This window comes from Tupaia chinensis, unplaced genomic scaffold (genome assembly GCF_000334495.1).
Source record: "Tupaia chinensis unplaced genomic scaffold, TupChi_1.0 Scaffold138910_1, whole genome shotgun sequence".
Classification (NCBI taxonomy): Eukaryota; Metazoa; Chordata; class Mammalia; order Scandentia; family Tupaiidae; genus Tupaia; species Tupaia belangeri.
In genome coordinates this window covers 1,379,037-1,393,764 of record NW_006198801.1, presented here as the reverse complement: position 1 = coordinate 1,393,764, position 14,728 = coordinate 1,379,037, and the positions used below count along the sequence as shown (strand labels likewise).

General features: G+C 52.0%; 1 protein-coding gene across 1 annotated transcript in view; it reads right to left on the bottom strand.

The window, feature by feature from the left end:
- RYR1 (ryanodine receptor 1) overlaps window positions 1–14,728 on the bottom strand; it is a 180,225-nt gene that overhangs the window by 64,438 nt on the left and 101,059 nt on the right. Inside the window, 11 exon segments of the mRNA XM_027765622.1 lie at window positions 339–415; window positions 510–589; window positions 879–978; window positions 3,862–3,930; window positions 4,062–4,113; window positions 8,288–8,394; window positions 8,642–8,738; window positions 8,916–9,028; window positions 9,942–10,079; window positions 10,311–10,370; window positions 11,697–11,867. Of these exon segments, the coding sequence (XP_027621423.1) occupies window positions 339–415; window positions 510–589; window positions 879–978; window positions 3,862–3,930; window positions 4,062–4,113; window positions 8,288–8,394; window positions 8,642–8,738; window positions 8,916–9,028; window positions 9,942–10,079; window positions 10,311–10,370; window positions 11,697–11,867 (1,064 nt within the window).

Below are 14,728 nucleotides of genomic sequence, written 5' to 3'. Positions count from 1 at the left end.
TGTCCCGTACCCAGTGGCTTAAAACTCACGCCGGGCGCATGTGTGCGTGCGTGCCCAAGATCCCGAGAGGAGAATGGAGGAGAAGGGATTGCGGTGTGACCATCCCCCCTGGGGGGTGATTTCTCGCTTTCTGTCTCTATGTCTCTCTGTCTGTCTAGCGAGCGCACGCGCCCTACAGTGAAAATCTCTCCAAAAACAAACAAACAAACAAACAAAACAAAACAAAACAAAACAAAAAATGAGTCTTTGTTCCTGGACCAAGGCGGCAGAACTAGAACCAGAAGTGGTACCAGCCGTGGGGGCACAGCCACACCAAAAAGGGCTTAAGGAGCACCTACCTGCATGTTTGCATCAGTGCCTGGATACTCTGGAAGAAGCCAACTTCCTTCTTGTCCTTCAGATAGTCCAGCATTTTCTACAGAGGGGGCAGCAGGGGAGAGGAAGCTGGGGGTCCCCGAGGAACCTGCCAGCCCTGTAGCTCCCCTCCCAAGTTCCTCCACCTCTGCTACCTGCTGCACCTCGGCATTGCCTCCATTGAGGATGGAGATGCCCAGCTTCAGGGTGGAGGACACCATGGCGCCCGTCTCTCCTGGAGGGGGTGGAGAGCAACAGATGGTCTGCCCAGTTGGGGGCAGTGTTCTCACACGGCAGAAAACAGCCTCCCAGGGAGTGGGAAGGAAGGAGATGGAAGAGTGTGAAGAGGAGTGCACGGAGGGGTGATTCTGACTGGAAACTCACAAGATGAGTGGGCTAAGGGAACTTGGGAGGGTTGAAGTGTGAGTGCAAGCCACCGGCGTGTGGGAGTGGAGAGGCATGCCCACAGCACGGGCAGAACAGCTGGGCTCAGGGGAGGGGGTGACTGCACGTGCAAGGGGCACCTTTGCAGGCGCTGATCATCTGCAGCACCATCTCGGCGGCCCCTCGGTTGTGTAGCCGCGCCTGCTGGTACAGGAGCCTCTGCTTCTCCATCTCTTTCTCCTGGGGCAGAGAAGCAAACCCATGGGGCCAGGTGAGTCCAGGCCCTCCAGCCCAGCCTCGTCCCCAGGCCCTGCCTCCTCCAGTGCTGTCACATCCACCACATCCACGACCCATGTGAGCTCCCTCCATCTCCAGGGTCTTTATTCCTCCACTTGTCTCTAGTGTCTAGCGCAGGATGGAAAATGGAGCAAGACCTGTTTAAATCAGGGCTGGGGGTGGAGCAGGTGGAACTTGGGCCCACAGACCTCCAAGGGGTTGCTGGATAGAGTTCTGTGAACTTGGAGAACAAGTTACATTTTTAGGTTTACCACCCTCTAATGGAGATATAGCATTTCCTTCTATAATGGATGAAGCTATAAATCATAACAACATAGCAGAATCTATGGTTTCATCACTAATAAGAATTATAGTCATGGGGTCAGCAGGTGGCATCATGGTTAAGGCACTGGGCTGCCACATAGCCAACTGCAGTCTGAGTCCTGGACCTCTTTTTAAAAATATTTTTTCTTATTATTTTTATTTAACTTTATTTATTATTATCATTATTATTTTCCAGTTTGATCAGAGAGAGACAGAGAGAGAGAGAGAGAGGAAGTGAGAAAGCAAGCCACCAGGTCCGAGACTTGAACCATGGTCGGCCATGTGGGAGTCCAACGCCTTTAACCACCATGCCACTTGCCGGCCCCTATTCTTTTTCTTTTTTAAAAAAAAATTTAGAGGTTTTTGTTATAGGGTGCATGAGTTCACCAGAAAGACAGAGATAGACAGAGAGATAGAAAGCAAGAAATCACCCCCCAGGGGGGATGGCCACGCCGCAGTCCCTTCTCCTCCATTCTCCTCTCGGGATCTTGGGCACACACGCACATGTGTCTGGCGTGAGTTTAAGCCACCAGGTCCGGGACTTGAACCACAGTCGACTACATGGGAGTTCAGAAACATAGCCATTACACTAACTGCTGGCCCCTCTTTTTCTTTTTTTTTTTTTTAGAGAGATTTTTGCTATAGGGTGTGTGTGCTGGTACTCTCTGAGAGACAGAGAGAGACAGAAAGTGAGAAATCACCCCCTGGGGGAATGGCCACGACACAATTCCTGCTCCTCCATTCTCCACCTGGGATCTTGGGCACGCTAGCACGTGTGCCTGGTGTGATTTTCAAGTCACCAGATCCAGGACTTGAACCACAGTCAGTCATGCCATCTGCTGGCCCCTAAAATAAATCATTTTTTAAAAAGAAGAATCACAGTAGTTTCCACAGCACATTATTTCTGCTACAGACATCTTTTTTTTTTTTTTAAGTTTTATTCTTTTTTTTTTTTTTAAGAGGTTTTTGCTATAGGGCACATGTGCTCGCCAGAAAGACAGAGACAGAGAGACAGAAAGTGAGAACTCACCCCCCAGGGGGGATGGCCGCACTGCAATCCTTCCTCCTCCGTTCTCCTCTCGGGATCTTGGGCACACACGCACACGTGTCTGGCTTAAGTTTAAGCCACCAGGTCTGGGACTCGAAACAGTCAACTACATGGGAGTCCAGTGACATAGCCATTACGCCAACTGCTAGTGCTATCATAAAATTTTTCTAAAGAATTACTTTATTTGACTTTATTTATTTATTTACTTTAAATTGACCAGAGAGAGAGACTGAGTGAGAGAGGGGGAAAGCGAGAAAGCAAGACACCAGGTCTGAGACTCAAACTGCAGTAGGCCACGAGCAAGTCCAGCCCTCTTAACCACCATGCCACCTGCCTGCCCCACAAATTTGGTTTTTAAATACGTTGATAACCACTTCATCCTTGTTTCTTCTGCTATTAATTCATTTTCTACATTTAAAAACAAAATTCTGAGAAAGGCTCCAGCAGATGCCAGAAAGGGTCCTGGCTAAGAGACTGAAGTGAGAGCTTGCTGACTGCCTCCGCGATTGAATGAACTGGTTAACTGCATATGTATTCGCTCTTTCTTACTGCCTGACCGTTGTCTATGTTGTTCCCCCTTCTTCTTTTTACTTTTGACTTTTTTTTCTTAATGAGATTTTTGCTATAGGGTACATGATCTCACCAGAGAGACAGATAGAGACAGAGATAAAAAGCGAGTTCAGGGAACCAGCAGTTAGCGTAATGGCTATGTCGCTGGATTCCCACGTAGTCGACCACGGTTCGTGTCCCGGACCCGGTGGCTTAAAACTCATGCCGGGCGCGTGTGTGTGCGTGCCCAAGATCCCGAGAGGAGAATGGAGGAGAAGGGATTGCGGCGTGACCATCCCCCCTGGGGGGTGATTTCTCGCTTTCTGTCTCTATGTCTCTCTCTGTCTGGCAAGCGCACGCGCCCTACAGTGAAAATCTCTCCAAAAAAAAAAAAAAAGCGAGTTCAATGGCCATGACACAATCCCTTCTCCTTCATTCTCCTCTCAGGATTTTGGGCACACACACCCATGCATCTGGTGTGAGTTTTAAGCTGCCGAGTTCAGGACTTGAACCATGGTCAACTACATAGGAGTCCAGCGATGAAACCATTATGCCACTTGCTGCCCCCCCGCTTCTTTTCTTTAGCTGGTATGCTCCTTTTATCCTTCTGCTCAAACATCCCTTCTCTGAGAAGTTCTCTGATGCCTTTCCTCCCAGGCTGGGTCAGGCACCTTGACTGGGCTACCATGCCTCCTTCTGAGGCTCCCCCATCCTGATGCTGACCCCTCTCACCCTCATGCCGCTGACTGTGTCCCCTCATCCCAGCCTGACCCCTCTGCCTGTGCCCCCTGGGTATTTACCCTGTGGGTGAACTTCGTCACTGCTGGGCCCCAAAGCCTCACTGTGTGAATGCATGCTGAATGAATGGGAAATGACTGAAGCCAGAGAACCGTTCCTTTCCGCCAGGACCTCCTGACCCCACCTACCTCAAAGGAAACTTCAGGCTCCTCTTCTTCACCTTCACCATTCTCCCCTCCCTCCTCCAGGTGGCAGCTCTGAAGAGGAGGCATCAGTTAAGGGATGACAGTGAACAAAGGAGGTCCCCAACCCACCCACCCCCGGGCCTTCTTAGTGGACGGGCATTGCAGCTGTGAAGGGAACCTGCCTGGGTGGGGCAGAGCCTCACCTTTGCCATGATGTCTGCATACGCCATGTACAGGTAATCCTCGTCTAGCTTGCTGAGGAAGTAAGTAGGGAGACGGTCAGGACCCGGTGGAGAGGACCCTCCATCTCACAACCGCTTCCTGTTTTCCCCTGGAGAGCCAACCCTCCCCACGCTCCGCCGTGTGCTTCAAGTGGGGAGGACTCTTCATCACCAGGATGGCATGTAATGAAGGCAGAGCCCATGGGAACTTTCTATCTGCTCAGTCTGAATAACAGGTAAGATGTGGCCATGTGGCCCGCACTGCCCAGTGGCATTCACGCAGGGCGTTTGGCTGGAGTTACCCGTAGAGGAACACCGACATGGGGTCATAGAGGACTGAGGATCTCAGGGCCATCTCGCAACCTGCTATGGTTCAGATAGAACCAACAAAAATTCAGGCATTGAGCCACTGTAGCAGGATTAAGAGGGTGAGACCTTGACCCAATGACGGTGTTGAAAGGTAGGGATTTGGGGAAGAGGTTAGGGTCAAGGTCTCAGGGCAGGGCCCTATGATCGACTCCTACTTGGTTTATACAGAGAGGGAATGACAGTGAGGCGTGTAACTACGCTCTCCTGCTCGCTGCCGTGTGGGGATGCAGCCAGGGGCCCCCCAACAGGGGTGGCCTGTGACCCTTGGACTTCCAAACCATAAGCTGAATAGGTCTCTCTCTCTCGCTCTCTCTCTTTTTTTTTTTTTTTTTTTTTAGTTTTTGCTCTAGTGTGCATGTGCTTGCAGAGAGACAGAAATAGAGAAAGGGAGAGAGAAAAAGAAAGGGAGAAATCACTCCCCAGGAGGTAGGGTCAGGGTCAGCCACAATCCCTTTTTCCTCTTGGGAAAATCCAATTTTCCTCTTGGGATCTTGGGCGCACACACACACACACACACACACACGTGCCCACTGTGATTCTCAAGTCACTGGGTCCAGGACTCACACCGTGCAGTTGGCCATGTGGGATCCGGTGCTTGAAGCTCCATGCCACCTGCTGCCCCTAGACCTCTATGTGTATAAATCTTCCAGTTTCAGGTATTTTCTCTTTTATTAGCCACAAAACTAGATGTTTCACTTGACAGATATGGCCAACCACCTTCTCCTTGGGTCTGCTCTACAATAGCCAAAATCTGTTGAGTATCTACCTTATTCTTTTTTTGTAAATTATTTTATTCAATTTCATTCATTCATTCATTCATTTTAATTTGACCAGATTTAGAGAGAGAGAGAGAGAGAGAGAGGAAAGTGAGAAAGCAAGCCGCCAGGTCTGAGACTCGAACCATGGTCGGCCATGTGGGCCTTAACCACCAAGCTACTTGCCGGTCTCCTTTACCTTGTTTCTGTTCTAAATGCTTTATATATATTTATAATTTAATCCCCATAGTAATACTGTTAGGTAGGTGTGTGTGTGTGTGTGTGTGTGTATTTTTTTATTTTTATTTATTTATTTTTTTTGTCATAGGGTGTGTGTACTTACTGGAAAGAGACAAAGACAGAGAGAAAGTGAGAAATCACCCTGCAGGGGCCATGGCCACACTGCAATTCCTTCTCTTTCATTCTCTTTTTGGAATTTTTGGCATTTATGCACAAGCACCCAGCATGATTTTCAATCCATCAGGTCCAGGTCTCCAACTGCGGCTTACCATCTGGGAGTCCAGCACCTTAACCACCATGCCACCTGCTGGCCTTGTCAGATAGACATATTACTGACCCCATCTTATAGATGAAGGAACTGAGGCACAAAGATTTTGGCCAAGGTCATACAACTTGTCCTGGGATTCAACCTCTCAAGTTCAGCTTCAGAGTCACTGTTCTCCCACAGGACTGAAAACAGAACAATTTCCTAGTCTCCTTTGTAGCTAGCAGTAACCTTATGTCAGAATTCTGACCAGGGTGGGGACCAGCAGGTGACGTAATGGTTACACTGTTGGATTCCTATGTAGTCAACCATGGTTCAAGTCCCAGGTGGATTAAATCTCATGCTGGGCATGTGTGAGTGCATGCCAAAATTCCAAGAGAATGGAGGAGAAGGGATTGCAGCATGGCCTTCCCCCCAGGTTGATGGGAGAGTGATTTCTAGCTTTCTGTCTATCTCTGTCTCTATGGCGAGTACATGTGCCCTATAGCAAAAATATCTCTTAAAAAATAAAGTTAAATAAAATAATTATTAAAAAAAAAAAAAGAGTAAAAGTAAATTGGGAGCTGGCAGGTGGCATGGTGGTTAAGGGCATTGGATTCCAACATGCCCGATGTGGTTCAAACCCAGCAGCTTGCTTTCTCGCTTTCTCACTTTCTCTCTCTCTCTCTCTCTCTCCCTCTCTGGCCAAATTAAAATAAATAAATAAAGTTAAATAAAAATAATTCTTTTTTTTTTTTTTTTAAAAAAAGAGAGACCTTTCTCTATTGCGGCCATTGCCAGAGCAGCAGCCAAAATGAAGTTCAATCCTTTCGTGGCTTCTGACCGAAGCAAGAACCGTAAAAGGCATTTCAATGCACCTTCCCACATCCGCAGGAAGATTATGTCTTCCCCCCTTTCCAACGAGCTGAGGCAGAAGTACAGTGTGTGATCTTTGCCCTTCCGAAAGGACAATGACATTCAGGCTGTGCGAGGACACTATAAAGCTCAGCCCAGTGGCAAAGTGGTCCACGTTTACAGGAAGAAACACGTCATCTACGTGGAGCGGCTGCAGTGGGAAAAGGCTAATGGCACAGAGGCCCATGTGGGGATTCACCCAGCGAGGTGCTTATCACCAGGCTGAAACTGGACAAAGACCACAAAAAGATCCTCGATGGAAAACCAAGTCTCACCAAGTAGGAAAGGAAAAGGGCAAATATAAGGAAGAAACAATTGAGAACATGCAGGAGAAAAAAACTTATATACAGTTCTTATTAAAAACTGCTAAAATTAAAAAAAACAGTTAAAAAAAAATAATTCTGGCTAATGACCAGCTAGCCACAGTGGTCCAGTGCTAACACGATATGCCTCGAAGCTGAGACCACATTGGAAGGTCTTGGGTTCACATCTTGCGGCCCTCCCTGTAGAGACTACATGTGTGTGCATGTCTGTGACCCCACATGGCTGGGGGTGGACCTTGGCGTGAAGACCCTGTTGGGGATTCCCCTTCTCTCTCTCGAAACTTTAAAAAAAAATTCTGGTCAGTGAGCTCTGTGCAGAAGTCTACCAGAGAGAGCTTCCTTTCTTAGATAAAAAAGGCTGAAGGAGGACCAGCAGTTGGAGCAATGGCTATGTTGCTGGACTCCCATGTAGCCCAACGTGGTTCGAGTCCCGGACCCGGTGCCTTGAACTCAGGCTGGGCGTATGTGCGGCATGCCCAAGATCCCTAGAGGAAAATGGAGGAGAAGGGATTGCAGCGGGGCCCTCCCCCTTTTGGGGTGATTTCTTGCTTTCTGTCTCTCTGGTGAGTGAACGCACCCTATAGCAAAAAAAAAAAAAAAAAAAAGGCTAAAGGTCTTGCTTAGAAGGAAAAAAACAAAAACCTTTCTCTGTCTTTTTGCCTGGCACAAAGTCATGATGCCCAGAAGAATGGCGTCCATCTCTAGGAACCACAAGAGAAAAGCGAAGAATGGCCAACCAGAAAGCTAAGCATCTGGGTCTCTGTCCCTGTGCCACTGCCCTGATATGTCTGGCTCCTGACCTCCCCTTCTGTGAGAAAAACGAGTCCCTGTGCCTCCTTGCCTCTTCCACAAAAAGGAGTCGGTAACAGTATCCACCTAAGAGAGAAAATGCACATCGAGTCTCGGCGTGGTGCCTGACACATAAGCCCTCGATAGACGCTGCAGCGGCAGCATCCTTGGCTCTGTTACTTATTCCTAAGACTGCCATTAGCCCTGTGAATTAGAATAAGCCTCTCTCCCCACTTCTGTCTCTTGGAAATTAGTCATATACATGTATTTTTTTTTTCACGATACACTGATTTTGTGTGAGCAAGTCACTTTCTTCTCGAAAAGCCTAGTAAGTCCACATCGCCTGTGATAAATCAGGCAGCCAAGATGCTCTCGTTCAGCCTGCGCGACACCACGTGGTAGCCCTGCCCATCCTAGTAAAGCAACATCGAAAGATCAGCTGTGGAGATCATGGGGTCTCTCTTGAGGCAATGGGAGGTTGCTGGGATGGGCAGGGTAAGGGAGTGGGGAGGAGAGATCAGGTCCCTCCCAAGACCTTGGGGGTATTTCTAAGGCCCTGGGAAAAGTCCTCACCTCTTTTCAGTCAGGGCAGTGCGGCTGAAGTGCAGGACCAGCTGGTGCAGGGGATCTGGCTTCTTCTCCTCCACCTCTTCCTCCTCCTCCTCCTGCTCCCCAGCTTTCTGGGAGGGAGGAGTCAGGGGTTGGGGAAAGGATGTCTAGAGTCCCCTCCTATTGCCCCCACCCAGAGCCCTGGTGGGCTGGATTTTCTTTTCTTCTCCCACCTCCTGCCCCATACCTGGGTTCAACCCAAGCCAGAAGCTGACAATTCTATACCCTTCAGTGTGAAGGAAGACCCTCGGAGGTGTGCAACAGCAGCACAGGCCTACCCAGCTCTGTCCCCATAGCCCCAGGCAAGCCCCAGCTCACTGAAAGATCGTCTATCATGCGGTCCTCAAAACTGTGGTCTTCAGTCAGGATCCATGAGGCCTTGTAGCTTTCCAGGAACATGTTACATGCTCGGTGCCTGCACGAGAATGTTCTGGGCATCACTGAGATGTCTCCTCTTGCATGTCCCCTTGACCTTCTGTCCATCTACAGACCCCAACCATCCCCAAGACCCCATCCAGTCAGCATTCCGTCCTCTCGACTCCCAGCCACCCCTGCTCAAGAGTCCAAGCTCCCTCCTCCCTGGGGGCCTTACGTGGGCAGGTTGTAGAGGGGCGTCATACGGAAACAGGCCACGACTGCCCTCCGGCGTTGCTTGGATAGGAGCTTGTGCCACACAGCCTTTTTGGATTTGTAAGGGTGTTCGATCTGGGGGAGGGCAGTGAAGGACCAGAGTGACTCCACTTTTTTACGGGGCAACTCCATTTTGTTAAACCCACCTTGCTGAGAATCAGTGCCATTTCAAGGAGGCGAGCCGACCACGTAGGAGAAGGTCATAAAACCATCACCTCACCCCACCGGGGTTGGCCAATGATAAAATACAAAGGAAAGACCAGAGACCTGAAGTAACTTTCTTGCCAGTCAGTAAAAGACAACTATGCTTCTTGAAATCTCCAGCCAATGTATAGCCGCCTGAGTGCATTCCTCAGCGCCCCTCGACCTCCCCCCACCCCAGAGCCAAATAAAAACCCAGCCCAACTAACACTGGGGGCTCTCTACTCTGACCCGCTGTGTGTGGGAATCCTGGCTGGAGCCTGAATAAAAGCGACCCTTGTGTGCTTGCATCGGAATTGGCTCCTTGGTGGTCTTTTGGAAATATCTCTACCAACCGGGCACAACAGCAAGACAGTCTGTTACAGCCCCAGACCCTGCCTCTGGTCTGAGTCTCATTCCTGGCCCTGGCTGAAACTTCCCACCTGTGCCCAGATCCATATTCAGGTCGGACACATAAGGACGAAGGACAGCTAGGTTCCATTGAAGGTCTGGCTCCGCCTCCTGCACTGTTTCTATCCCAGGCCCCGCCCCAATCCTCCCACACTCAAATTTCTATCCACAGATGGAAGCATCTCCATCAGCCCCCCCCCAAGACCCAAAGTTCTGCCCCCTCGGTCCAGCACTCAGCTAGTTAAGCTCCAGGTCCCTCCCCCAGTTCCAAGTTCCCATTCTAGCCTTGCCTTAAACACTGGGCGCCACACCCAGCCCCGCCCACAAAACCAAGACCCTCCCACCCAGAGGCTCAAGCTTTGACCATTCAGCTTAAGACCCCTTGGGCCCCACCCACCTGGTCCAGGTGATAGAGCACCGCGGACACTTCCTGGACTCTGCGCACGATTTTCTCGGGGTCGTCGGCGTCCTCTTCGCGGCCTGGGACGCCCCGGTACAGGGCCATCTGCCAGCGCAGAGATGGGGAACCTTCAACCTGCAGGGGGTGAGGGCCAGCGTGAGGCACCTGCTCTGCCCACTCCTGCCTCGCTCAGCCTGCTGGGTTCTCTACAGTCTCTTCTTGTGCTGCCTCGCCTCCTTTTCAACATGCTACGGGTTCGACCAGGGAGCTCCCGGGAAGGTCCATCCACACCCGGTACAAGTAGGCGCTCAAACATGAGCAGTTGGTGTGCTGTGGTTATTTTCTGGTGCAGTGAAGGCGGCTTACCTTTCCCTGAAGGTGAAGGTTGTTTTGCAGAAATTCCCGGACCTCCTCATCTGTGTCTTTCTGGGGAGACATGGCCAAGGCTGGATCACTCCCGGGGTCCCAGCCCACTCCTTGACCCACAGCCCTTTCCCTCCTAGGCCGGCCACCACAAGACCTGGGGACAGGTTTGCGTGGAGAGGACAGGAGGGAAACAGAAAGGACCCAAAGTGTGGCAGTGCTCTGGGAGGTATCCTAGAGGGGACAGAGGGCACAGAGACACCTCAAAGGGGGGATTAGAGGAGGCAGGGGGGTGACAAGATGATGTTATTGAAGGTCAAAATAAGACCAGCGGGGTCTATCAGAAGCCAGAGTGGGACAGGGAGTTTTTGAAGATATCGGAGGGGGTGAGAAGGGCCGGGGCGTCAGCAAGGTCTGAGGAGGTCCTGGAGGGATCAGACAGGCCAAGCAGATCACTAGTCATACAGGGGACAGAGGAGGGGTCAGCAGGGCCCTGGGGTCCTCACAGAACTCAACAGGTCCTAGAAAGAGCTTGAGGTCCTGGAAGAAGGGGAAAGGTCTTTGGGGTTCCAGGAAAGGGGTCCTCATTATGCCAAGGGGGAAGTCAGTGGTCTTCAGGGCCCAAGGGGGCTAACAGGCTGTCAGTACTTAGCACCTGCGGGGAGGGTGACAGGCCTTTTGGAACAGAACCCTGGACGTGTTTCTTAGGGTCGCTGAGGTGGAAAAGGACCCTGTAGGAGACTGTCTTTGCTGTCCCTTACAAGGAGTAAGCGGGGTTCTGGGGAGCTTCTTTGGGGATCTCAGAGGGCTTAAGAGGTCTGGAGACAGCTGATCCCCAGCAGTTTGGGCCTCAGATGTTTGGGTGTGGTCTGGGGACGGGGCCAGGAGGGTCCTGGGGTGATATATAGGTTCTCCAGGGCTCACTAGACCCCAGGGAGTTTGGGGATTCAGATGGGTGTCAATAGAATCGGGGGGATGAGTGAGCAGAATGTGGAAAGGGCATGAGCTATAGGCTGTGGAAGCCCAGCCCTTCAGTCCTGAGGGTACAGGGGAAGGCTGGGGGTCATGTGGGGCTCCATGGACACCAAGTGGTTTGGGGGGATCTTGGTGGAGGGCTCAGAGGAGTCTTTGGGTGGTAGCTTAGGGGATCCTCGGGTTCTCAGCATGACCCTGGAGAGGCTCAGTGGGGTCCCGCAGAGCTCCCTGGGGGCCCAGGGGTCTTAGTAGCATTTCTAGGTCTCAGTAGGGTCCCAGTTAGGGTCCTTAGGTCTACAGGACCCTGGCAGAATCTCAAGTAGGTCCCTCAGCTTCCTGGGATAATGGGGTTCAGGAGGGTCCTGCAGGCTCAGTGGATGCTGAGTGGGATTCCCAGGTGGGGCAGGCAGGCACCAGGGCATAGCGGGTCTTGGCCAGCGTGATGAGGTCCTGGTCGGTGGGGGCACACATGTTCAGGCCGATGGGCAGCATCTTCTTGAGTGTGGCCACGATCAGCGACGTCTGTACGGAGTACCGGTCCCCCCGGCGCTGCTTCTTGGTGCGTTCCTGGTCCGAGCCACCTGACTGTGGGGACGCAGGGCTTAACACCAGCCCAAGTTCCAGCCCCAGCCCCAGCCTGCAGCCATGGCGCACACACCAGTCCCCAGCCTGGATCCCGGGCACCCCTGCCCACGACCTCAGAGCACACTCGGCTTCCACCCCAGACCTTGCTTATCCTTCAGATATGCAGCCCTAACTATAGGCCCATCCCCAGACCCAAGCCCACATCCCAAATTTTCAACTTCTAACCCAAACTCTGACAGATTTCCCCAAATTCGGGGCCTTTCTCGACCTCTGGCAGTCCTCTCCTAGAATCCCCTGAGAACTCTCAGTCCCATCCCCCTTCACGACATGCACAGCCCCGCACTTCATTACCCAAGACCAAGTTCCCAAGAATGAGATAAAGAGGCAGACCCACAAAGAGTCCACGAGACAAGATATGTTGGAAGAAAAAGAGAGACACAAAGATGGGGACATAGAAGATGCAAGAAAGATCCAGAAAGATCTGGAGGCAGATAAACGGGGCACAGAGTCCCACAGCCGTGTTCTGTAGCCTTGGGCGCAGACCCAGGGCCAGGGCGCCCTCACTCATGCCAATGGGAAGCCCTGGTGACAAGCTTCGGCCACAGCCACAGCCACGCCGCCCGGCCGTATCGAGCAGGCATTGCTGAAGGTCACACAAGCAGCATCTCATCGAGTCCTCCCAGAGCCCGGGTTGGCAGCCACTGGCTGGATGCCTCCAGAGGCTCCAAAGGATGACACTTGACCAAGGTCACACAGCTAACTACCAACACAGGATTCTAACCCAAGGTTGTCCAATCCCAGAGCCCAAGCCTTAAACCACTGCACGGCGAGAGCTCTGCCTCCCCACCCATGCGCCCCGTGCCTCTCCCACCCTTATTCCCTGGAATTCAGCCCATGATGCTTTGGGGAAAGCTGAAAGTTGTTCTTTCTTTCTTTCTTTTCTTTTTCTTTCTTTCCTTTTTTTTTCTTTTTTGGTAGCAAAAGCCAAAAAAAAAAAAAAAAAAAAGAAGAAGAAGAAGAAGTCATCAAATTGGCAAAAGCTGAAGTTTGGGAAGGGGAAGGAGGGGGAGGAGGAAGAGAAGGAGAATAGGGGAGGGGAGGGAGGGATGAGGGGTGGGGAATGGGGAAAAAGGGGTGGGGCTTTCTGGAGGGTGCAGGGGCTGAGGCTTAGTGGGAAGAGGATATTCGCCAAAAGCCATGCGGAAGGTCCCAGACGTGGGGCTGACCTGTGCGTCTCCTGCCTGCTTCACCGGGTTACAGACAGAGACAAAAAGGGTTACCCCAGCCCGCGGAAAGCCCAGCCCACCTCCAAGTTGGCAGTACCCCAGTCCTCTGCCCACCCCGCTATGCATCCCCTGGCTGAGAGTGGGTGGGTTTGTCCTGTAGGACTCTGACAGGGGGAGTTCTGAGAAGGCTGGGGGAGAGGAAAGGGGATATACCACCACACAGAGAGGAGTAAAGAAATGGGAGAGGTGAAAATGGGAAGCAGCAAGAATGGTGAGGGGAGGAGTGAAACAGGTGAGGAGGGAGGGAGGTGGCCAAGGAGGAGGGAGAAGAGGACCAGGGGGGAGATGGGAGGAGGGAGAAGAGGAGGAGGGAGGACTTGGGGAGAAGGAGGGAGATGAGGTGGGGGATGGGGGGGAGATGGGTTGGGAGACGACTGGAGGAGAGGAGGGAAGTAGAGAGGAGAGAGACGGGAGAAAGGAAGAAGATAGAAGAGCAAGGTGAGGAGGAGAGAGGAGGAGGTGAGGAGGAAGAGAGGAGATGGGCAACGGGGGCTGCTCTGAGGGCTGAGGGGAATGTGACCAGGACAGGGCTGGCTGGCTGGGTGAGGAGGGGTCAGGTAGGAAGCCCTAGGGGAGCCCCCTCCCTCCATCTCTGCCGAGCCCAGATCCCAGAAGGAAACACCCACCTTGGCCATTTTGCTCTTGTTGTCGGCGGTCAGGAAGGACATGTTGTTGATCTCATTCTGGACCACGAAGTTCTGCTCCTCCCGCTTAAAGTTCTGAGGGGGACAGTGCTGGGGGTCAGCAGCTGGGGGCGGGCACCTACTGGGCAGCTGCTTCAGTGATGCAGAGGAAGGGCGGGGCGGGTGGAGACTCACGTGGGACTTGGACCAGTAGATGAAGATCTCGCCCACCATCCTGAACAGCTCCTCTGCACTGGGGTTGGGCTCTGTCAGCCAGTGCGCCCTGGGGTCGGGAAGGGACTGATGAGGGATGGGCACAGGGACAGGCAGGGAAAGGGGCCACTCAGGGAGATCTCAGGGGGTGGAGGACCAGAAGACATCCAAGGAGAGGGCTGAAGTTTTCTAGGGTAATCTGGCCATTCCGATGAACATTTAAATGTTTTAAATTACTATTGATTTTCTAAAAATGTTCTTTCTTGGGACCAGCAGTTGGTGTAATGGCTATGTCACTGGACTCCCATGTGATTGACTGCAGTTTGAGTCCCAGCCCTGGTGTCTTAAACTCATGCCGGGCGCATGTGTGTGCGTGCCCAAGATCCCAAGAGGGGAATGGAGAGGGGATTGTGGCATGGCCATCCCCCCCGGGGGTGATTTCTTGCTTTCTGTCTCTCTCTGTCTTTCTGGTGACCACACACACCCTATACCAAAAACCTCTAAAAAAAAAAAAAAAAAGTTCTTTTTCTAACTTTTTTATTGAAACATAAAGAAGTGTCAGCTTGGGGGACCAGCAGTTAGCGTAATGGCTATGTCGCTGGACTGCCACGTAGTCGACCGCGGTTCAAGTCCTGGACCCGGTGGCTTAAATTCACGCTGGGCGCGTGTGTGTGCGTGCCCAAGATCCTGAGAGGAAAATGGAGGAGAAGGGATTGCGGCGTGGCCATCCCCCCCAGGG